Raw genomic sequence first — 23,021 nt, forward strand, 5'->3', positions numbered from 1 at the left:
AAAGTGACAGTAAAGTCATTTATAATGTTACAAATGGATTTCTATTTCTTTTGAGCTTTCTATTCTTCAAAGAATCCTGACAAAAATGTATCATGGTTTCAAAACTGATAAAAATAAGAAATGTTTCTTAAGCACCAAATCAAAATATTAGAATGATTTCTGAAGGATCATGTGACACTAAAAACTGAAGTAACAGCTGCAGGAAATTCAGCTTTGCCATCACCGGAATAATATTAAAACAGTGTTTTCAATTGTAATGATATTTTAAAATGTTACTATTTTAACTGCATTTTTGATCAAATAAATGCAGTGTTGGTGGGCACAAGTGATTTTCAAAAAAAATATTTTTTTAAATCTTGACAAGCTTTTGAATGGTAGTATTTAATATAATATAAACTGTATTTGGCTTATATCTTTAGGTCTATTTTAAGTTCTCATTCTTTGTGGGTAAATGATTGCGTGAACTATCTTTTTAATGTACCCAAATGATCAATTACTGGATGACATTCCTGTAGCTCAAACTGTAAAACATGGTACTAGTAACACCAATGGTCATGGGTTCAATTGCATGAACTGGTAAAATGTAAAAACCTTCAAATGCAATGTAAGTCGCTATGGGTAAAAGCGTGTGCAAAATGAATAGGTGTTAATGTAAATGACCCTATCACTCAGTAGCTGGTACTCTACAATCAAGGCATAATTTCCGAAAGCTCAAATTTAAACTGAAATCTATTCATAAATATAGTACTAACAGGGCTGGATCTGAGGACACAGCAATAAAAGTATTCCAGCATTGACTGAAATCAAATGTAAATCACAAAACGAATGAGTAAGAGAAGTATGTTGACGAAATATGGATTGGAGAATGTCACTCACTGCGAGGCATAATACACAGTCGTGATACGGCAATCATTTTCAAGACCACGCTGGGCACTCGAATGGAAATGAAGTCATTCTGTGCCTGTGACACACAGTGGAAGCGGGTCTGAGGCTGGATAGATTACATTAGTGAGATTAGGCCTCTTCATTTCAATCAAATGAAATCCTCTATCGCCCTTGATCTTAATAACTTTTCTCCCAAAAGACAAGTATAAGTGAAGATGTCATTTTATTTTGAGAAATAACTGCCATGTCCATTTACTCCATTGTAAATTCCATTGATGATTAGGTCCAGGTTCACCATTTTTGTTCGACTCATTTCATTCAGCTTAATAGATGCGGTCAAATAATTAGAAACACTTTGCACTTCCAAGATGGAAATTTAAGATTGGCCAGATAAATGAGTATAAACATTGCACCCCCAAAAAAACAAGCCGTACCGCATCTCATTAGGTTTGAATGCTGTCAGAATGCTAATGAGTCTGTAATGAGACTGAATAAAAACTCACCCCAGCAGACTAGCACCTTTATTTCTGACAGACATCAGGGGTCAATGAGGGTACATTGCGTTCCTCATTCCTCATACTTTACAATAATAACTGGATGCTCTTTAGAAAACAGCTTCTTTTTCAACCGAGACTATTGTTGTACATTTTAGCAGCTATTTTTACACAATGCGTCCCTGATTGTGTATTTTGAAACCTCTGCATACTAAAAAGGTGAAACACTTCTTTGACTTTCCCTCAAGCTGTGAATGAATCCTGAGGCTATTATTTGTAACCTGTTGGAAACAACATCGACATGAGTATATATACACAAACTCTAAATTAATAATTTTACAGTGCTATTTCAAAACTGCACAAAAGGCCTCTGAGACGGTGAAATCTCTTTCAGTACGGTCTTTATAACATCACTGTGAGATTATCAATGGCTTACAAAACTAATGGCTCGTTCTCAAGGTCCCATTTTTCAAAGCGGCAGAAGGAGCTTCCCACTTGAGACTGTCCCTGACAATGTTACTAGGCCAAGATGTCCCACACCTGAGATGGGAAAGAACATGAGGTACGTTTCAGCAAGGCTGTAAAACATCTTTTTATGCCTTCCTGCTTCTCCTCCAACTTTCTGGACCATTTTTAAACTTTTAAAGGTTATAGTGTATCAGGAATGTGTGCATAGCTCTTGGACATGCACTTGATGGATGATTATTGAAGCACAATGTTTTTCAAAGTACAGGAGACTCAGCAGAGTAGATACCATAACACTGCCATAAAACATTACGCTTTTTTTCTCTAGGATGTGGCCTGTTTACCAAGAATGAAGCTTTTCTCAGAAAAATAGCCACATCCATCTCTGAGGAACTGGACTGTAATGCCTTATTCAAAGCAGGGTGTGACAATTTGTGATAGCAGCAGCTCATTTACACTTTTTAGAGTAAAAACCTGCTCACAGTACATTAGAGATGCAGTTCGCCCTTTTACCTTATGGCATATACAGTGGGCTTTGGACTTTGCTGAGACCACTAGTAAAACTGCTTGTTTTCTGATTTATTATTTATAATAACAACAAACTAATCATGCCAAATTATATTATTAATCTGTGCTACAATAAAATGTCACAAATTTGCTTATTTGATTAATTGCCTCAATAAGAAGAGGAAACATTTCTTATTCATGTTTTCAGCCATTTTTCAAACTTGTTTATTTATTTATGTTTAAATTGGATTTTGAATTTTTCATGCCCTGATCAGATTTGAATCTCTCAAATGTATACTGCACATTCTCATTAGATGCTTAAACGCCATATACACTATCATGCAAAGCCATATACAATATTGAGACACAATCAATTTAACATTTTTGAAAGAAGTCTCACAAAGGCTGCATTTATTTGAACAAATATACAGCAAAACAATAATATAGTGAAATAATTGAATATATTTCAGCTGAATTTTCAGCAGCCATTACTCCAGCCTTCCGTGTCACATGATCCTCAAGAAATCGTTCTAATATGCTGACTTAGTGCTCAAGAAATATTTGTTATTATTATCAATGCTGAAAGCAGTTCTATAACAGATTTGTTATTCAGGATTCTTACCATGTATTTACTGTCACTTTTGCTCAATTTAATGCATACTTGCTGTAAAAGTGAATATAGACCTATATGATATATATGTCCTGACTGCACATCAGTTGCAGATTGTGATGGTTTATGAAAAGATCAGTGCTGAATATCTTAATTGGAGCTAATCGCTATCATGACATGCCAAAGACAAGGAGGCTTCCGTGCTGGATATTAACCACAGGGAGCTTCGCTTCGGTTGTCTGGCCCAGTGTGTGCCATGCCTTTCAATTCTCTTCAAGGACTAAAGGGTGGGACATATTTAGTCAATGCATTCTTGGACCCTGCCAGTCAGCATACATGCTTAATACATAATTGGAGACCTGCAGTTAATTGTATAGGCATTATCTAGTGAGCAACAATAACTTCCTGTCTTGTTAAAAATTGATTCAGTAAATGGCCACACCATGGTTGTGATTCTTTAAATAGCAGCCATAACAATGCACACATTTTTATTCTGTTTCAGTTTAATCTGGTTAGGTTTCATTTAATCAGATTACTTCGCATCCTGGTAAATCTATAAGGTGTAAATCTAAATGGATTAACTCTGAATGTTGTAGTTGTATGCGAGGTGAGGGAGATGTGACACTGTTATACATTTTCCATTTAGGAGACAGATTTAGGGTTTTATAAGCGCTCTACTCAGGGTCAAAGCCATTAGCGAGCATCTGAGATCTTTTTACACGTCTCTTGCTCTGTATATTTCAGTTGTTGGAACCTTCTATTCGGCAACAAGGGAAACAATCAGATTTCAGCTGTTGTTGTGAGGACAGCTACTGTGTTTTTCTGGCTCTCCTCAGTGCCTAAGTGAAGGGCACACAGGTTCAGAGGGAGCGTACAGGGATGCATTAATACAAAAATACTAAATTGGGATTGAAATGTTTATAAACAGGGGTTAAACTGAGTCAACATTAATTCCTAAAGATCAGTAAACCAAAATTTATTTATTTGATGAGCAAAACTGTGTAAAACAGCTACAGTACAAAAATGTGGGTCAGTAAGATTTTTTTTTTTTTTTTAATTCAGCAAAGATGCATTAAATTGAACAAATATGAAAATAATGACATTTATAATATTACAAAATATTTCAGCATCAAATAAATGCCATTACAAAGTATCATGGTTTCTACAAAATATTAGGCAGCACAACTGTTTTCAACATTGATAATAATAATACAAATGTTTCTTGAGTGCCAAATTAGCATTTTAGAATTATTTTTGAAGAACCATGTGATATTAAAGACTATAGACTAATGACTAACGATCAGCTTTGTCATCAGGAATACTTAACATTTTTAAATAAATAAAAATAGAAATGCTATTTTAAATTGCTTTTTTCAAAATATTTATATTTTTGATCAAACAAGTGTATATATTTTTTCTTGTTTTAAACAAATGCCTCACTGCTATCTTTTGTTAGATTTTATGCATAAAAACAGACAGACTTAATTTCCCAATGGGGCTGGGGGAAAATCAAGATTAAAACAGATATACAGTGGACTAAAAAAGTTTGGAAGTGCCTTCGGCCGAGTTTGAAACAATATCAGTATAATTCATTTTTGGCATAAGTTGCAATTGTCTCTGAAGACCAGCAACAATTAATTATTTTTTGATCACATAATAATGATGGACATGTCAGTCAGACGTGCTTCTTTGTCAGCTGTGATGCCTGATATTAAACTGTATTAAACAGCTTTCTTGTTTTATAGGGTCAGAACATCATCAGTTTTACTGATTGATTGCCAATTTAGATTGCAACAGACCAATTCGAACACAATTTGGATAGTTTCAGTAGGCTATTCCTATGCTGTTCGTTTGAAAGGAATTGCATTATCAATCTCATAAAATCTGGAAAATATTAATTCTGGGTTTTTAATTCAGGTTTTCTTCAAAAACATAAGAAGTTGCAAATGACATGTGGCCACACACACCACAGAGATTATGCAAGAGCCCAGGATGGAAGGCTGTATGCAGTGATCTTGTTAGTTAGTGCACACAATGAACAACTAATCCACTTTCAACTGCAGCTAAGCACAATTGTATATAAAAATGCTGCTGAACTAAAATAGCCATATGGTTAGAAACTGAAAGGATGAAAGAACTCAGAAAGATTCGGTCTTAGAAAAGGAGGACGAGACTACATTCTTCATCAACATCCGCCTTATCAGATATAATGAGTGCATTTGCATATAACCTTTATCTCACTTGTAGCTTGTTGATGGAGGCTGCAAAATTACAATGAAGAAAAAGAGAAAGCGAATGGTGCCATTGTGAAGAGTAGTAATGAAGATTATAGGGTTCCATATGTGACATACTTTCTGCTTATTTATTAGTGTAATACATTTGTGTAAACAAAGTCAAAGAATTAGTAGGGTTTTCTACTCACTTAGATGAACACATTTGAGAAAGGGGACAAAAGCTGCCTTAATTTGAACAGGCACAACGCTTCCGAACAAGTATAATGAGAGAAACCATTGGTGAAAAAACATAAATCAATGCGTTTCATTCTACAATGAGCACTGTGCCATCAGTTCAGAAGAATACCTGTGGTGAGCAGAGACGTGGGGTTGTATTTAGCGATGATTCATCAAATGGGCTTCACGAAGACAGTTTGATGGACATGACATAATTAATGCATAATATAGAGCACTTAGGTCATTCGGTCATCAAATATTCAGCAGTTAACACGAGCACTTAGACGTGAGTGTCACGAAAACATGCATTATGTTCTAATTAAACTTTTGTGTTATGTGAAGACTGAATATGAATATGTTTTGTTCATAGTTATATATACACTTGAGGGTATAATCACACAGAAAGATCAAACTTCGATTCAAGTTGGCAAGCGACACCAGAGTTACAAGCCTCATCACTTCTGAAATGGATTTTAAAAATGACTGAACATGCAGCTGAATTTCTGCTGTCTTTATATTGGAAAGACGTATACAGGAGAGTCCAGGGCTAGAAAGGTTTTGAGTCAAATAATCCAATTACACAAATGTGGTTTTCCTCTAGCAGTTGTTTTGGAAACATTTAATTGAACATTTCAGTCACCTATATGATCAAGGTAGATTTTAGGTTTATCTGTGTTCACAGGACATGGGTATTATTCATTAATGTCAGGTTGGGGCAAGTTTTCACAAAGTATCCTAAATAATGTAATCTATTAACTAATAGCTAGCATATAACTAATATTAGCATAAAAAACTGTCTGTTTACAAACAGATATGGTAAGTAACAGATATGGGCGTCATGCCATAACATAGTTTTAATACGACTGGCTTTATATTTAATGTGAATTTAACAATGAAAGTTAATATGAATAAACATTGTAAGTTAGGCTAGGCTACTTATCATAACACTTTCATTGTACAGACAGAGAGCAAAGAACATTGACATTATCAAAGAACATTTTCACTGACAGAGTTCAAGCACTCTCAAAAACGCGCATTAAAATCACTGAAGCTGTTTAAACTGTGAAATTAATATCTTACTTACAGATTCATACACGCATCTGCACTTTGTTTCTAACGAGATAATTCGCCAGAAAGAGGTATTCAGTCAGCTAGTGAGTAAAGAAAACACCTGCATTTTAGCAATGACTCATCTGAACACCTCTGATTGGTCCTTGCATTCATTGGCACGTGCCCCCTCACTTTCAATGGGCGTGATGCCTCTGGGTGTACCATAGTGATTCAGGACAAGCCAAAAACACGGTTTGAAAAATGGATTCATGGGTAACTCGCTTATTTATATAAATTTTGCTCATTTTGAACTCAAAAAAATAATAATATATTGTGCCTCAGATCCCTGTGTCTAGAATGAAAGCATTTATCCTCTTTTGAAAACATGTAGTGGTATCAGAGCGCAAGGGAGACTTTCTGTAAGTGAAGTGACATACTGCCAAGTATGGTGACCCATACTCGGAATTTGTGCTCTGCATTTAACCCATCCAACGTACACACACACACACACACACACACACAAACCGTGAACACACTCCCAGAGCGGTGGGCAGCCATTATGCTGCGGTACCCAGGGAGCAGTTGGGGGTTCGGTGCCTTGCTCAAGGGCACCTCAGTCGTGGTATTGAGGGTGGAGAGAGCGCTGGACATTCACTCCCCCCACCTACAATCCCTGCCAGCCCGAGACTCGAACCCGCAACCCTTGGATTACGAGTCTGACTCTCTAACCATTAGGCCACGACTTCCCGCAACAAGGTGCAACAAGGGCTGAATCATAAGGAAAAAATAAAAATAACAACAGCATACAAATAAATTAAACACAAGTGTGTCAAACTTGCTATGTTTGGAGAGTGAGAGGAAGAGGCCTGGAGGAAATATCAGGGTGTAAAAAAGAAAGTGTGAAGACAGAATCAATAAAACCAGATGGCGAGAAATGACACTTTCATGATGGAGGGACATCCTGTCAAGTTGGCTAACAGTGGGATATAGAAGAATGCTAGTTTAGAGCCTGGGAAGGGTTGAGGTTTTGTGGTTAAACTTTCTTGTCTTGACAAACTGATGAAAAGAAAATACAAAATAGTGTAGTGATGGCAGAAACACAAACTTTGAATCAATTGAACCAATTCCTTTGCAAAATGATTCACTGTTATGAAGCTGCACACTGGTGGTCAAAACATTGTGAAAGCAATGTGAACACAACCTACATGTTAATAAAACACATTTTAAAAACCATTTGCAAATGTTTTCAAATGTTTGATGTATTAAATTTGACCTACAATTCAAAACTACCATTAAATATATATTATCTTAAACAATTTGTTCTTTAAACGATTTGTAATTCTTGTTTGATGTGTTTATAGGCAGGATTTGGCTAGGCCAAACAGAAACTATTACTTATCCCTCTCCCTTTTTATTATACTTGCATGTTTATTAAAATTAATTAAAACTGAACCAACACCATAAAGCTCACCAGAAACCTGCTAAAACGATATATTAGGCCATGGTTCGTTGGTTAGGCACTGCTCTCTTGCAGGGAACCATTAAAAATGTTCAAAACCAAGGTTTGAAACAGTTGACATAATGAAGCCCTGTTTGCTGAAATGATGTGACTTGGCCAGTTTAAAATGTGCTCCGAACCACTGATTTGAAACAAAAGGTTTGCAAAGGTTTCCAAGCTTCAGGAAACATTGCACTGTTACACACCCACCACTATAACAATTTGTAAGTTACTTAATATTAAGGTTTTGTTTTCTGAACTGTTAACTGATTCTTTTTTTTTTTATAATTTTTTAACTACAGTGGAGCAGCAGTTGAGTATAGTACACAGAATCCTCTTGAGTACTGAGGTTTGTTACTGCAAGTATGTACAACTGCACTATGCACTTGCGATGCATCGCAACTTCTGTTTGTGGGCTTAATGGCAGATGTATTACAAAGTGCAAAGCCCAAAGGGCCAATGAGTGCATGAGGACACCCGTCCAAGGTTGGATCGAGGGGATTCATTGTGGTCCACTCAGGATTTGTTCCCTTCAACAGCTTTGATCTGTAAGTGTTTAATTACTCAATAGTGCTGATGAAGTCCTTGAGGCGCTCAATCTCAGTCCTATCAGACATACAGTACAGGGCTTTATTGAGTTTCCTTCCCACTCTCCCCATCTACAGTTGCTGAATTGGTAAAGACAGTGTGGTGAGGTAAGTCACACCCATATAACATAATTCTTCACCCGTTCCTGTCTTGTATTCAACACCAAGAGGTGACACTTTCAGGTCATGGGATTGCGGGATGTTCTCTCTCTCTCTCTCTCTCTCTCTCTCTCTTCCTTTTTCTCTGAAGTCTCCTGCTGTCAGTTCACACCTTTCTGAAGTGGAGAGAGATAGACCTGTTTCCATCCTCTGGCAAACAAGGCTGGCCATCAATCACTGCTGCGCTACAACGTGGCCCTTGTGGCTTTTTCTGAACATGCCTCAGGTTAAATCTCAACTACTGTTCCTACTCAGCTCCTACTGTCCTAAGATGATTTAAGAGTGTTACTGGGAATTTGTGCCAAAAAAAAAAAAAGAAATTCTGAAAAGAGAACAAAATCAAAACTATACCCCAAACAGTTTGTTTGGAAACATATTGAAACACAGAAGACATATGACATTAAAATAAAGTCCCACTTACATTATTTGTGGAGTTTTACTGGGTTAGTTTGTTCTCAGTAAGAGACTGAAAGTTAGCTTACATTAAGATGTTAACTTGAAACTAATTTAGATACAAGGGGAAAAAAGCTATAATAATGCCACTATAATGGGTAGAAAAAAATAATCATAGTACAAAATAGTTTCATGGCCAGTAAGAAATGTATTTATATCCAGTAAATTCTCTCACAACATTGGCAAACATGGCAAAAGCTTATGTTTGGACCCTGTACACAGTCATACAAAATTCCCTTAGTAAACAGTGTGAAACAAGTGATAATTTATATTTATTCTGAAGAAACCCACACAACATGAATGCATAGAATGTGTTTTAACAATTTAACAGCAGTGAAAATTAATCTTTTGTAAATATCTATACTAAGAAAACTATATCACCTAGATTTTAGCCAAAAAAAAGCAGCTTGTAACAAATGTGTGTGCATTTAGAGAGCAATTTCCTTTACAAACAACTTACAAAACTATTTTAAATAAAAGTTCATCTGAGAGAAAAAATCTCTGTGAGATTCAAGGGGAGCAGATATATCGATTACAGTGCAAAAATCATATTCTATCAGTGTTGATGTCTTGTTTTCCAGTAAAAAAAAAAAAAAAAAAAAAAATCAATGCTCATAAGATAAACATACCTGAGAAGTAAAATGACACAATATTAATACTTATTTTAATACTTAAACATATTCTACCATTCGAAAGTTTGGGGTATGTAAGATTTTTCAAAAGATAAATTTTTTTTTTTAAAAACTGTACACTTACTGTATAAAGATTTACTGTATATCCATTTTAAATTTGAATATATCTGACAATGTAATTTATTCCTGTGATGGCAAAATTTTCAGTGTCATGTGATCCTTCAGAAATTATTATGCTGATTTGCTGAAAGAAACATTTCTAATTATTATCAATGTTGAAAACATTCGTGCTTCTTAATATTTTTGTGTAAACTGTAATACAATTTTTTCAGGATTCAGGATGAATAGAAAGTTCAATAGAACAGCATTTATTTGAAACACAATCTTTCATAACATATTGTCATTCAAATTAATGTGTCCCTAATGGATAAAAGCATTAATTTCTTTAAAAAATTAAATCGAATGACCCCAAATTTTTGACCGGTATTGTATTTTTTGTATTTTTCCATTAGCAGATTTTCGTGTAAGAGGCATAAACCTCGCCAGATATTTTTTGCAGTGTCTAGGAGCCTTAGTGCCCCAAACACCACAGCATTAACAAGTCGTTCCGTTGCATGACAAGAGAAGAAATTGACTTCAGTCCAAAATCAGTGCCAACATTCTGCTTGGGAGCACCTGATGTTCAGAAACACACAGAGCAATGACTGATCACAGCACAGTGCGTTAGTCCGGCTAAGATGGATATCGCACTGAACGGCAGGCCTCCTGTCACCGCGCAGTGCTCCGAGCGCCCTGAGAGAGCAGCGCCGCTAAGTGTTATCAGGGCTGAAGAGGAGGAGGCAGGGAGGAAGACTTGTGACAGCACGGCGCTCCGTCTTGCCCCAGCCAAACTTTGCCGAGTCAGATGGGCGAATGAAATCATCAATTATAGCACAAGGTGAGCTGAAAGCAGTGTGTAAAGGTCGCCGAGTGGAGGGAAAAAACGGCCAGCTCAGGGCTTTTCTCTCTGCGTGCCACTCCTGAGTTTATGGGAGGTCTGGCACAGCACAGAAATGGAGTTTAAATTTTAAACAGGCAGAGAGAGGGGGGCCCCAGGCCCTGTGTGAAGATTTCAGGAGGTGACAGGGTGAGAGGGAGGAAAAGAGTGAGAGAAAGAGATGTCTGGACTGAATGTGGAGCAGCGAGGGACATTCATAACTAATTAAACAGTCAAAGCCGACGGGGCCTCGGATGCATCACGCTGCAGGTCTCAACCGCAGTCCACCGGATCCCATTAGAGGAGGCTGATAATTGCTGTGTTTGTGGTGCTTCGCTCAAATAAGGGTGCACTGTTCGCTATTACGTTTCTTGTCCAAAGCCAACAAGTGGCCTATCACTGTCGCAGCACAGAGAGGATAACGTCCTGCCCTGATCACTCCTCTTCCTCCACATAAGTTGAAGGGAACCATCCCACCTGTAATTTAAAAAGCATCAGTAAACATTAGTGAAGACTAACAGAGCGTATCTCTTCTTGGTGACTAGTTTGAGAGCTCTTGTGGGTCAGATCTGATAATGACGTGCAGAAGAATCATCAAGAGTCATTCTGCCATCTTCTGTCATCACTTCCAGTTAATCATCTCTCTTAGAAACGCACTTGAGCATATGAAATGAAGAAAAGCGAATGTAATAAGGCTCGATGAAAGATTCAGGTGTCTTGGAGAGTTGAGATCAGCTATATTGCAGGGAAATGCTGGACTAAAATCTAATTTCAATCTCAAATGTCAGTCAGTCTCGCACATCTATATTGCTATGTCATGGATCTGGGTATGTTTAAAAAATATATTTTACCATGAACATGAGTACCACTGATATATTATCACCAATGTAAATCAGTAGGCCTGAAACACATGACCATATTCTTTACTGCATCATTAATATGTTTAAAATTTGTTAAAATATAATTTCTAAAATATTAATTTAAAAAAGTATATACACATTAATGTTGGGGTTGGTAAGATTGTTTATTTTTTTAAAGAATTCTCCCTCGTTAAGGCTTTATTTCATTGATCAAAAATACAGTAAATTCTATTTTAATATATTTTATTATTTATTTATTCCTGTGCAACTATTACTCCAGTATTTGGTGTTTAAGAAACTTTTCTAATTATTAGCAGTGATGAAAACAGTTGCCTTATATTTTTGTGAAAACCATGGTACACTTTTAAAGAAAGTTCAAACGAACAGCGTTTATTTGACATCAAAATATTTTGTGCCATTATAAAATCCTTTACTCTCACTTTTGATCAATTTCATGTATCCTCGCTGAATTTTAAATTTCTTTAAAAAATCTTACTGACTCTTGAGCAGTAGTGTCAATATAAAATATTAGAAAATACAAATATTAAATTAAATAACAGACAATATATCAAAGTTCTATTTTTGCACTAATCTGACAAATTATTTAATGTGTTACTATAACAGAATACGGAGCTGTTGGTAACACCTTACATCAAGTACATTATGTATCATGAACAACATTCTTACAGTATTTATTAATGCAAGATATTAAAATTCTGCCTGATAACTGATCACTGGCCAATATTAGGATTCTTCTATACTATGCTGGTTATATAATTCTGTTGTCAGTTCTTCATAATCCGACTGTGTGTGAACAGAGCTGGATTTAGCACTCTGGCAAGTGCTTTTTTTTGCTGCAGTGTGGCTAGCATTTCCCTTTTGAGAAACCATGAACTGTGATTTGCATGGAAGGGCAAGAGTTCAGTTCCATGTTGTGCAAGGTTGGAAGAAAAGCTTCAAACTATCTAAACAAACATGAAAGCACCAAAACCTCTAGAGAACTGCTTTCATACTTGAGCTTCAAGTGAATAATGGTGTATAAGAGTGGCTTTGCTCACCTGGCCATTGACTTCACCTTTCCACCATCCATTGGTGCACTTGATATAGATCTTCACCAGGTCGCCCACCTGCAGAGAGAGTTCCCGTGTATCTCTGGAGCTGAAATCATATCGTGCCAGTGCAATGCCAAGCACTCTCGGAGTCAAAACTGAGGGAGAAGTGGACAAAAACAAGTTGTTATAAAAAAGACAAAAAGAGTGAGACACCAATATTTCCAAAAGACATTCCAAGTAGGACAAAACACGTGATGGTGCAACAAGATGATTGGAGATTTTGGCACAATTGGCACTGCATCATGCACAGACATTTTCACACACAAAATGTGGATATAGATACACGTTTCTCAGCAGCTCTCGGAAAGCAAACATACACTACAGAGAGAGCTGAAGCAAACACAGGGAGAAGAGACTGAGATGGCTAGAGGGGGAAATGAATAAGACAGGTGGCTGATAGCTGTACCTGACCAGAAGGGTGAGGGGGAGGGAGGAACAAAACTGTAGCTGGTGGGACTCAAAACGGAATGCCCACACAGCACTGGAGCTTAGGATCCAAGCCGAGGCAGAGCAAAGAAAATAAGAACACAAAAACCCAGAGATCTTAACGGAGACATTTTCAACAAAACAAACATAAACAAGCTGATATAAAGAACTCCACACAGGACAGGGCGAATGAGCTCCCTCCTTGAAATATGCCAGTCTTGAGATTCACACAAGTTTCTCACAAGAAGATGCCTCAATGAAAAATGTCTTAATGAACATAAAATAAATCAATAAGGTGCATAAAATAAGTCAATAAGGTCCATTGTTGTTTTAGAATACTAGGGCTACGCAATAATACTGCTATTATTCAGTATATAATATACAATATTCATTTCATACAATCAGTGGGGAAGGAAATGCATTCCAAACGTTTGTTAGTTCTCAAGAATGAATATAAACATAGCTTTAGATGTAAACAACAGTTTTGTGAAAACTGTGATACATTTTTTTCAGGATTCATTGATGAATATAAGTTCAAAAGAACCACATTTATTTGAAACCGAAATCTTTTGTAACATTATAAATGCATTTACTGTAACTTTTGATCAATTTAATGCATCTTTTAAAATATAAACAAATAAAAAATATAATATAAAAAAAACATTGCATTGTTTAATGTTTTTATTTTAGTTTTTTTTGCGAAATAACTTGTATACTGAATAAAATATATCGGGCGTATGATGTTTCTTAAAATAATAATAATAAATTACCAATGTCATGTTTTAATAATGTTGCAATATTGTTATTAACTGTGGTACTCTTTCACAAAGAGAATATGCAGACTTTTTAGCGACACACATCTGATCGTCTAAAAAATACTGATTTAGATTAATACCAGTACCATGGATTTATTTTTTTCAAATAAATATGGACATATATTTATTGCACAGCCCTATTTTGGACACCATTGACTTTTATTATTTGGGCAAAAACACATTTCACAAAATACCTTCTTGCATGTTCTACAGAAGAAAGTCATACAGGTTCGGAACAACATGGGAGTGTATAAATGATGACAGAAAAGACCAAAATTTTGACTACTTCAGGCATATGGACTACTTTTATGAACCCCATACTGTATTTGGGCAGAAGCAGCTGGGATACGGTTAAAAACAAAAACACATCATAGAGCTTGAAAATTACATAGGCAACCCATTCCTGTAAGTGTCGATTCTTTTTTTTTGTACACCATTTTCTCTAGGTGTTCTGGTGGCTTTTGCCAAGAACACATGAGTGTGTGCTCCTGGCCCTGTCACTGACACAGCTGTGATAGCGTTCATACAGAGCGTGAGTCCTGTTACCATCTGAACGCCCATCTGAGCATCCAGGACTTTCTAATATGTAAGCTAGCAAACGTCAAATCCACAATATGTTTGCCTGCCTGCTTTGCATCTCCTTTGGGGCAAACGAAGCAGTGGGTGATGAGCCAACTACTTTTACCGGTGACACGGTCACTCAGAAATCACCTGCAGAAATCATGCAGCCAATTACACTTTGAATATCTATAGTCAGAACTGAAACTGATGCGCGATCGGTCTAGTAAGTAGCATTTCTCACATTAGCTTATCAAACACAACCCTGATATCTCCCTTTGTGTTCAACGTGTTTACCAAACACTCAGCGCTTGCAGACGTGTCAGCTCCCACACGCTGAATGATCTGTTGGAGTATTTGCGTGTGTTTTGGTTTGGGGCATATCAGCGAGAACGCTGTCCCAGGATGCATCGAGGGCCCGGATTTTCTGCTGAGGTTCGTGAAAGGAAGCATCACTGAGAGTGGCAGTCGAACATAAACACCTCTAACAAGCCAAGGATGCTGAAGAAAAAAGGACAAATAGAACAGCGAAATCCCCAATTCACAATCCCCACTATCCTGTTCTTTCTATCAACAGAGCCGTATTCGTTCGCTAAGCCTTTTTCTACGTGACACGTCTCTCTCTGTTCAATAAAGCTGACTTTCCGTGTCTCCACTAGTTGCCCTTTCATTTCTCACTGCAGGGACTGTTTTTTCTCTTAGCTGTGAGAGAGAAAAGCAGCCGAGTCCCTACAGGTGAGGGGGAGCTTAGCATCCATCATGGCTTTTTCCTGTAACTCAAAGCAAACTGTCATGTCTTGTCAGAGAGATTGCCGGTGCTTGAGCACAGCGCCAGTGTCTTGTTTAGCAGAGTCCTCTCTCACCGCATCGCCTGCAGCAGCGGCTGCAAAGCCAGACACAAACAGCCATTTTCCTGCTGCCAGGTGCCGAGAGCGTACGACTCGCTTCACAGCATCTGTCTGTCTCTTTGAGGAGCCATCTTGGGCAATGAGAGCTGAAGTAAATACGTACGTTTATACACTATGAAAGCAACATGTATATGCACGCTTCGTTTTCACCCAACCTTTATATTTAATCAAAAGATTCTGAGAGGTGTCGGGACGCATAAGCAAGTCACCAGCTAAAAACACATCCTGAGAGCCAGCTATGCCTCCTGGCATTAAAAGAGGATCTGTCTGAAGACCCATTCACACTGACGGTGATTTTAATCGCTGAAGGTTGACGGGTCACTGTACTGTTGGCTGCTAGTAGACATTCCTGCTGCTGGATGCCCTAGTGTTACTGCATGCGCAACTGGCCGTTACTCTTTAAACTGTATTGTCAGTGCAAATTAATATGTCTTTCTATTTTGGCAACAAATCAGTTTTGCTAAAAACTCACATTCTGCCAGGGAATGTTTTTGTTTGGATATAAATTACAGCAGTGCATACAGTATAACAATATATCACATCAGTGTGGGCAGTAGTCACGTATGTGTACTTGTATTTGATTCTGTACTTTATCTGAATATTTTTTTATTTTGTCAAATGTTACTTTACAAAGCATAATATCATTCTTTTAACTTCACTACATTCATAAACGGTTCTGTCATGACAACTCTCAGAGAGTTTAGCATGTTAATATGCATAGCAATGTTAATGTGTTTGGTCTTGGCGGAATAGATCTGGTATGTTGCTTTGGCAGAGCAAGTATAGAGACTTGCTGCTGCCAATACATCCACAGATATGCTGCTGTGAGCATGTAAGAAATACTGCTGCTGCGCATCCAGTATATCATATATGAAATAACCCCGATGTAACATACATGAAATTACCCCATAGTAGATATATGCAGGTGGAGCTGGGGAAAGTGAAGGGTTTCTGAAGTGCGCTGCAAACTGCTACAGCAAGCACTAGTCAAGTATTTAAATGTTGAGCAGCAATCTCATTGGCTGCTGATGTGAAAATAAACCAATCTTCTGCACCATGTAAATTATGTAATTATATCAGATTGAGTTAAAACCTACCAACCTGTATCATCTAAAGTTTCATGACAGAAATTTGTATTTATTTCAAATGGATGAAATCGGCATCCGCTCGGAGATGTGATCATTTCTTTTTTGTGAATGAGAAGATTATTTTCAATGAACATGTTAAATAAGTTATAAAATTGCATAAGTGCAAATCGCAATGAATGATTCATTCATGAATCGGAATGATCTGATTGCTGCTGTTCTGTGTCAACAACTCACTGATTCAGCGATCCAGTCAGAGATCTACCTCAATGAGCCAGAACCAGGAGATCTTCGGAGCTTGCTTTTCTGTTACTTATATTCCATTGGTGATAGCTGCATCACTATATGAAAAAGTTACTGTTTTCAACTTTCTTGAGTTGCAATGATTGAAGTAACTGGAAAATGAATTCTGGTCACTTCATTACTGGAAGTCATTGTCAATGTGAATGACTATAAGAGACTAATGTTAGTGTTGGGTCTGAGTCCATCTTGTCGAGTCAGTGTAGAGTCCTTTTAATCAAAAGATAAATAAATGACAACATAAAATGAAGATAAAAAGGTCTCCCACTCAAACTCAATTATGTTATGCATGGCATGAATTTGTCTGAACTCTGAAATTTCTGTGTCCAAAATGTCCAAGTCAGAGTCCACCCGAGTCCAAGTTCATTCATAATTGCAATCTGAGTCCAAGTCCGAGTCCAAGTCTCAAGTCCAAATACCCCAAGACTCCAGGCAAATCAGATCTTTTCAGGCTATTTCAGACTATTAATTGCAAGTGATCAAATCTGATTTGTATGTCTAGACACAACCGACTTATCTGCATGGCACAACACTAGCATACCCACTTTTTGATGAGGCTTTCAACAGAAGCAGGAAAAATAGAGGTGCATCATCTCGATCTCCAAATAAGTGCCCAATTGAGTGCTATGTAGAACTTCTCTGTCGCACAAGAAAAACTCAGCAACGGAGGAGACTGGTATATATTGCGATGTTCCGTGCCATAGTTATAGCCAGCTTCGGCTTCGTTTGAATACTGTATACTGTAAATACTTCTGGCATTTCCAACAATGGTTTGATGTTATTGTTGTGTCATATTAAGAATGATGCAAAAGATTATTTGAAATCCGATTTGAGCAGCCAGAGCATCAAGACTGAGATGCATCAGTAAAAATATGATTGGAATTGCACTTCAAACCATCTCCATATGGAGTTTGAATCAAATTTTGGAAAGAAAAAAAAAAAATCACATTTCATATGTTTTTATGTTGACAGTCTGAACTAATGTCATCATATTTTCATTGCGAATTTAAATAAGGTGTACGATACTCACCAACCGGTGCGAGTCCACTACCAAGCTCCTTATAGGGCACCTGCAGAGTAGTGTCCAGAGTACGGAAACCCTCTTTCAGAGAGTGCTGTTTGTAATACTCAACCAGCTCCTGGACAGAAAAAAAAAAATCACAAGTTTAAATGCTTTTTTCAGGGATTCCCAAAATGTTCTACCAGCTGAACCTCTGTGACCTAAAATATTTACTTGAAGTCCCCCTGTAATTTTAAAGTTAATATTTCAATATTTATCAACACATTCACGTTCACAATTCTCTTTTTTGTTGATTAATGGTTAAATCACACAGGTAAACAAACAAAATATAGCATCTTTTTAGTAAGTGTTTCATTTTGATTATTTTTATTGATTTGTTCACACTTCACTTCACGGTGTGCTGTCCGAGGGGAGGCATCCAAGCTCAAAATATAGCCCGAACCCAGAGAACTCCCCATATCCCCAAGCTGGGACAAGAATAGTTAGGAGTGAGGAGGGATGCCAGAAAAACTGTTGTGGGAAAGAGGTAATTTGGCTGTATATATATATATATATATATATATATATATATATATTTACATGTACTATCATGCTAATAAAGCTGATTATCTGAAAATCCTCCACCTGTGCTGAAGGTGCTCCTCCCTGAACTCTGTTAATAAAACTTCATTTACTTTGACATTTTTATGAGTTAATTCATTATTACCTTTCCAACAGCTTCAGTTGGGAAACCCTGCCTTATTTGATCTTAGTGGAACAGCTACAATTGCTTATATGTAGATGCTCACATTTATAAAAACATACATTGTTTAATTATCTTTCAGTACTATTGTATATATTATAGCTTTCCTTCTTACAGTACATGCTGTCAACACAGTGTATTTTATTAGGGAAACTTGATCATTTTAAAGCCATCTAGAAGAAAACGTTATAAGGTTGCAGTAGTATTGATGACTCTGATGGATTAATAGCTGGACTCCTGTTATTAATTATGCTAATGAAATACAGAAATATGCAGATCAGCACGTTCTGCTTTTTCGTTAAAAAAAGCTCAGGTCTCTGCAGCACAGCTAGCAACACTAAATTATAGCACCCTACATATGCATGCATACGGTGATGATAAATAGAGCAAATGATGATGAAGACCATTGCTTCTGTGCAACTCAAACCCACTTACTAACACAGTCTTGAACGTCCTGCTTTCAGCAATGTAGAAGCAGCCCTCCTTGGTGAGGATCTTGATGTGTTTTACATCATTGTTGTACCTGCAGATGCCAGAGAATCACTGTAACCATTCCAAGATTGTCAATATTTCCAATTTTAAAACTCTTTTAATGCCTAAGATGGGCAATACGTGAGTGTTAAAGGGACGGGTCACCTAAAAAGTGAATTGAGTGAGTGATGACAGAATTTCCATTTTTGGGTGAACTATTCCTATAAATACTGGATCTAAAGACTTCATGAGAAGGAGAAGATCTGATGTTTAGCGGTAGGTTATTTCATAACCTTGAACCAGATATATAAAATCCACAATTGCCTTTAAACTCTAATTATGCGCTTGTTTTGGAGAGTTAACTATAACCTAAGGATGTGGAACAGGGCTGTCAGTCCCTGACCGCAGGTCAACACATTCAGAGGATAAAATATTTTGATAAAGACCTTGTGATTGGTTTAAGCATGAGATACGCATTATTAAATGTTCTGAGGTAATAAAGCCCACAGCGAGCATGTATGATCACACACTGACCACATCTATGCTACACATTAGTAGCTGTATGCAAATTCCATGATGCATAATGCATTGCATTTCATGGAAGGAAATGCATGAAGAAATCTAAGCTTTGCATGCAAAAGGACGTTCGTGCAAGGACCTCACGACTATCTGTCATGCCAATTTTATGCACAATAAAAACACGCTGGCTCAAATATATGAAGTGGGATAATAGCTACACGTACTTGATGCTGATAGCGTACTCTCTGCTCTCCCGGCTCCTGTATCGCACCAGGTAGGTGCTGTTCTCTCTCTCCATGAGCTCAGACTCCGCGTGGTGCCTCTCCATGGGCCCGGCGAACCTGCTCGCACAAGCAAACATGCACATGGTTAAAACAAAAAAAACAACACTCAGTACATGCAGGTTATTTTGTGTCATAAGGATATTGGAATAAATGTGGTTAAACATTTACTGTTGAGACATACCAGGGCTGAGCTGAATAGTTGACTGTCCTCGGTACCTGAGGATGAGAAACATTAAACAACGCCATACTTATAATATATACCTATAATATATATATATATACACACACACATACAAGTTATACACATTTAAGTTTTTCATTATATATAAACATTTTCAACATTGATAATTCAAACCATTATTAATAAATTAATTGAGAACCAAATCGGCATATTAGAATGATTTCTGAAGCATCATGTGACACTGACTGGAGTAATGGCTGCTGAAAATCCAGCTTTGCCAAGACAGGAATATATTACATTGTCAAATATATTCAAATAGAAACAGTTATTTTAAATTGTACTAATAATTAACATTATTACTGTTGTACTGTATTTTTGATCAAATAAATGCAGCCTTGATGAGCATAAGAGACTTCTTTTAAACACATTTAATAATCATAATTATTCAAAACTTTTGGCCGTCGATGTACTGTATATAGTTCACACAAATAGAAATCGACAGCATTAAAATGATTATGCAAGTCATACATATATACATACTTACACATGGGCAGGGTTTGACTGCATCGCTTGGAAAGAAGCCGGTCTCTTGCGTTGACAGGATTTTGCCCTGCCAAGACGTGTGGTTGTTAATTGCATTATATTTGCCTTGAGGCGATGCTCCCCCTCCCATTTGCTTTAATAAATCTAAGACAATTAGCTCACAACAAGCAGTGAATCTCATTTAGAGCCACAGTTAATTATTGTTCAGCCCTACCCACGGTTAAACTCCGTTACGCATCAGAATGAAAGCATCAACTAATGCTGAATAATCATACAGCTTCTACGGCAGAACCTCGTGAATCACGACACTCGCCAATAAGCCATTGTTTGATATTGCTGCTCCGAGCATATTTGGATTTATGAATTACATTAGACCCGAGTTTTGTATTATGTCCTCGTGCAATAGATTGTATTGAGCAATCGCAGGCCGGATGCCAATTTTAAAATAGGCTCATTTCTTGCATGGCTTCAGCCACAATTATCTGTATATTTTTGGAAAAAACCGACAATTCCCCCCACTCGGTATGAAACAACAGCTGGGAGGTTATAATGCGCTGTGAATGCGGTGGAACCAGATGCCAAAATTTTGCAGCCTATGATTGATTGCGAGTTTGGCTGAAGGTTTGACTGAGGGTGTAATGGGTCTCTTCTCAAACAACTATACAGCGAAATATATAGTTTTCTTTCCTGGTCCCTCTAAGATCATCTTTAACAAGTATGAAATGAATTTCAGAAAAATGCACCTCTACCCCAAATTAGATTGGAGCCCTAAACTGGAACTGTATTCATGATTTATTCGGCTTAATAATGTTTCGCTGTAGCTTTTGAAAGCCCTTTATATTTGTTACGCCACAGATAAGCGTATGATAAAGATTAAACTTATTACCCCATTAGAGTAAACAGTTGGCAGCCTAAAGGATCAAATTAAATTACAGTGATCGATTGCACTGTTCTGGCAACGGGACAGAGATAATTGTCTTCCAGTAACATGGGAGATGGATGCTTAGTGCTCTGTAATTCCATTCTTTGGTGTCATGGGACCCTGAAGATTTAGTAGCCTTATTAAGAGTTAAGTGTCGTTTCACACAAGATAAAATAAACCAGTGATGTGCATTATCATTCAACAGCAGCACTTCTCTCTCCCCTCTATGACCTGCCTGGTGCGTGGAGAACCACGGCTGACATGCACGTCTAGCCGCTGCCTGTCTCAGTCTGGCTCAGTGAATCTCTTGGCATCCATTTTTGAGCTGTAGGGTTTTTTCTACCTCGGTGTGTGCTATCAAGCAGAAATGGCCCAGCATAAAGCATGGGAAATCTCGCTAAGTGTCTATTCCCCGCCGAGCTGTTCGAGACGCGTCGGCCAGATTGGAGCAACACCAGGAGGAAGATGAGGTTTTAGTGCCACCATAAACCATAGAGAAAAAGAGCCACAGCAGCCCGGCACGAGCCAGAAATAAATAACGCAGGAACAGTCTGTGACAATAAGCTAGAGACAAAATGGCAATGCGGAAACATGCCTGAACAAAGACTGTGCTCTGTAGTCACTATATCTGATGGCTCATTTAGGCATCAGTTCATATTAGAAAGCATTGTGAAAAAGGAATGTTTTCAGTCATTTTTTTAGCTACACTTTTGCATATTGTACTAAAGCTGTACTAAATTGAGTATACAGATGTGTTTGTATTTACAGTAGTATATCTGCCCAATAATAATCAAATATTACAAAATGAAAAAGCATTATAGCACTGTGAGTGCTGAGTAAAATTAATAAATTAGATTTAAGAATAAATTAGTCAAGTTGTTTCTTAAACTAGGCTAATAGACAACAACAATTATTATATACAGTAATATAAAATTAACTTAAAACCTTTGCAAACAATGTAGAAGTCTTTCCTCTTATTTTTTATCAATTTAATGAAACCCTGCAAAATAAAAAGTCAAATATAAAAAAAATTAATTAAATCAAAATTTATAATTAACCTAAATAGGCCGACAGTCTGTTGACTATGGAAATACTGGTTATTGCATTTATCATTCAGTTTGATATAAGTTGTGATCAAGCTTCAGGGTCCCATGACACCACAGAATACAATTCTGCTATTTGGTGTTTAAATCCTACTGTGCTTTATCTGACCTCCCACCAGGAGCTGTGAGGATCGGCATAGATGACCTCTATGACATCACCAATCTGAGCATTCAGCGGCGGTCCGCCCGGAGGACTGGGAACCCCAAAATAGTCTCTGATGACCAGCATTTTTGGCAAACCTGTAAAAATAAAATGTGACAAAAAAAGCAATATTATTATAATAATATTATTCCTAAAACATGTTCCTGGTCTTATTTTGCATGTTGCATTTGTGTACGTAATTCCCCCCCCAAATTTTTGACCTACTTAACTTCTGAAAAGTTTTGATTTTAGCTGACATCACC

At 37.2% G+C, this 23,021-nt stretch overlaps 1 protein-coding gene across 2 annotated transcripts in view; it reads right to left on the bottom strand.

Moving 5' to 3' along the window:
• Nucleotides 1-9,410: 9,410 nt before the first annotated feature.
• Nucleotides 9,411-23,021, bottom strand: part of vav3b (vav 3 guanine nucleotide exchange factor b) — a 52,914-nt gene continuing 39,303 nt past the window's right edge. Inside the window, exons 20-27 of one of the 2 annotated variants that reach the window (XM_079379901.1) lie at nucleotides 22,726-22,856; nucleotides 20,593-20,658; nucleotides 20,049-20,083; nucleotides 19,808-19,924; nucleotides 19,029-19,116; nucleotides 17,861-17,969; nucleotides 12,685-12,833; nucleotides 9,411-11,243 (exon numbers count right to left, since the gene is read on the bottom strand). In XM_079379901.1, the coding sequence (XP_079236027.1) occupies nucleotides 11,202-11,243; nucleotides 12,685-12,833; nucleotides 17,861-17,969; nucleotides 19,029-19,116; nucleotides 19,808-19,924; nucleotides 20,049-20,083; nucleotides 20,593-20,658; nucleotides 22,726-22,856 (737 nt within the window). In that variant the 3' untranslated portion in view covers nucleotides 9,411-11,201. The remainder of the gene's footprint in view (nucleotides 11,244-12,684; nucleotides 12,834-17,860; nucleotides 17,970-19,028; nucleotides 19,117-19,807; nucleotides 19,925-20,048; nucleotides 20,084-20,592; nucleotides 20,659-22,725; nucleotides 22,857-23,021) is intronic. The other variant, XM_079379902.1, reaches the window with a different exon arrangement.

Source organism: Barbus barbus (assembly GCF_936440315.1).
Source record: "Barbus barbus genome assembly, chromosome: 26".
Lineage (NCBI taxonomy): Eukaryota > Metazoa > Chordata > Actinopteri > Cypriniformes > Cyprinidae > Barbus > Barbus barbus.